The sequence below is a fragment of the Plasmodium fragile genome, assembly GCF_000956335.1.
Source record: "Plasmodium fragile strain nilgiri unplaced genomic scaffold supercont1.142, whole genome shotgun sequence".
NCBI classification, from domain to species: domain Eukaryota; phylum Apicomplexa; class Aconoidasida; order Haemosporida; family Plasmodiidae; genus Plasmodium; species Plasmodium fragile.
The window spans coordinates 5,877-7,683 of NW_012192722.1; the positions used below are offsets into that span (position 1 = coordinate 5,877).

Below are 1,807 nucleotides of genomic sequence, written 5' to 3' on the forward strand. Positions count from 1 at the left end.
AAAAAAAAAAAAAAAAAAAACGAACACGTGCAGTGGCGCGACCTGCATACAAGCCGAAGGTAAAGCACACAGAAGGGCGCAAGTGGATGCAGTGGCATATGGAAAAAGCGTGAAGGGTACGCGCGAGTGCGGCATGCAACGGAGAAAGTGCCATGGACAAGCGCATGCCATAGCACGGCGCGGTGGTGAAAAACACGAAGAGAAGCAGCAGAACGCACGCGCGACTGCGTGAACAGCATTGCACGACAACATACACAAGTACAAACGACGGCATGTAGAGCAGACACAAGCGCAAGCACGGGAAGCGCGCAGGAGCAAGCGACAAAGGGGAACAAAGGAGGTGCGATGGGAGAGGATGCTCGAAAAAGTGCGAAACACGGCGGCAATGCAGTGCAAGGTTCGTCAAGCACGACGAGGTTAGCACAACCTGGCGTGCACAGGGAAGGCGCGGGTACGAACGCACGAGTAGGGCATGAAACGGTATGCGCAACAAGCGCAGGGCAACAGGAACAGAACAATGCTGCATACACGTCGCACGTGTAGTGGACGCACCATTATCCGAATCACAGGCGACCAGATGACAGCAAGCAGTAGCGCAACATACGTGGGATCACCAACACCGTAAGGTACAACGTGCAGCACGCAACAACAGTGCAGGAGTACATGAGGCGTGCAGTGCACAGCGCAGGGCAGTTGACTAGGACATGCGCGCCGCGCGTGGTAACCGGCGTACGACGTATTCATGCGCACGGGAGCCGCATGCACATAACGCGGGCGAACCACAGCGCACACGCACATAGCACATCTTCGCTGAGCGCAATGCACCATTGCCCAGAGCACGGCCCCGGCTCGGTGACGACCATCAGTGTGCACTACAGCGGGAATGAGTATGAGCGACGAGTTTACGAATTTATGCACCAGGACCCCTATGTGCACCATTGCTCCAAATTCTTTCAGACGTGCAACCACGTGTGTACCCTGTCCCCCTTCAGGGCGGCTGTCCATGTAGATGATGTTGTAGGCGACCCTGCATCACTATATGCGTCCACGTTACATTCTACATAATATATGTTGTTATTATCGTGTACATATATAGAGTGCCAAAAAAGGGGGATATTAATGCAGCGCCACAATTGTGGGAGTGTTAGGAAAACAAAAACAGAGGACTGTTACATTTTATAAAAATATTTGCCACATGTTGTATGCATGGTAATCATCATCTAATGTTTGTTACATATAGGATATTTGTATATTATACATACATATAAAATGTAGTACCATGTATACCCTTTTTAGGGGTACATTCCCCTTTTCTTAATATCAATAAACTATGTATCACATAAACAACCCCCGTTATATATACACAAACCATGTACATTGGACAGATATAAACATCAGTATAATTTAAGGCGCAACTATATGGTAAATAATATAAACATTAATAAACCCTGTCATAAACATAGTACGAAGTGTTATAAACAGGTAAATATAAGAAATATATATAAGCATACTGTAACAGTGTAGTTGCCTGCCGGAAGTGGCATACAGGAAGTTACTTATGGTTTGCCCGATAATTTTAGTTTCCAGGGTAGTTTTATTTTCGCAGGTGCTTCCGATTTCTTAGGTACTTCTGCTTTCTTAGGTACTTCTGATTTTCCAGATGATTCCGGTTTCACGGCTAATTGTGCTTTTGCGCGTAATTCCGGTTTCTTTGGCACTTCTGTGATTCCAGGTAGCTCCGTTTTGTTAGATACTTCTGGTTTCTTAGGTGTTTCCTGTTTCTGAGGTACATCTGATTTCCCGGGTG

At 46.9% G+C, this 1,807-nt stretch overlaps 1 protein-coding gene across 1 annotated transcript; it reads right to left on the reverse strand.

Annotated features, from left to right (window-relative positions):
• Nucleotides 1-1,556: 1,556 nt before the first annotated feature.
• AK88_05486 (uncharacterized protein) lies at nt 1,557-1,781 on the reverse strand (the record flags this gene model as incomplete). The annotated part of the gene is made up of 1 exon (XM_012483088.1): nt 1,557-1,781. A coding segment is annotated over one exon (225 nt), but the record flags the coding sequence as incomplete, so codon positions are not given.
• Between the last annotated feature and the right edge of the window lie 26 nt (nt 1,782-1,807).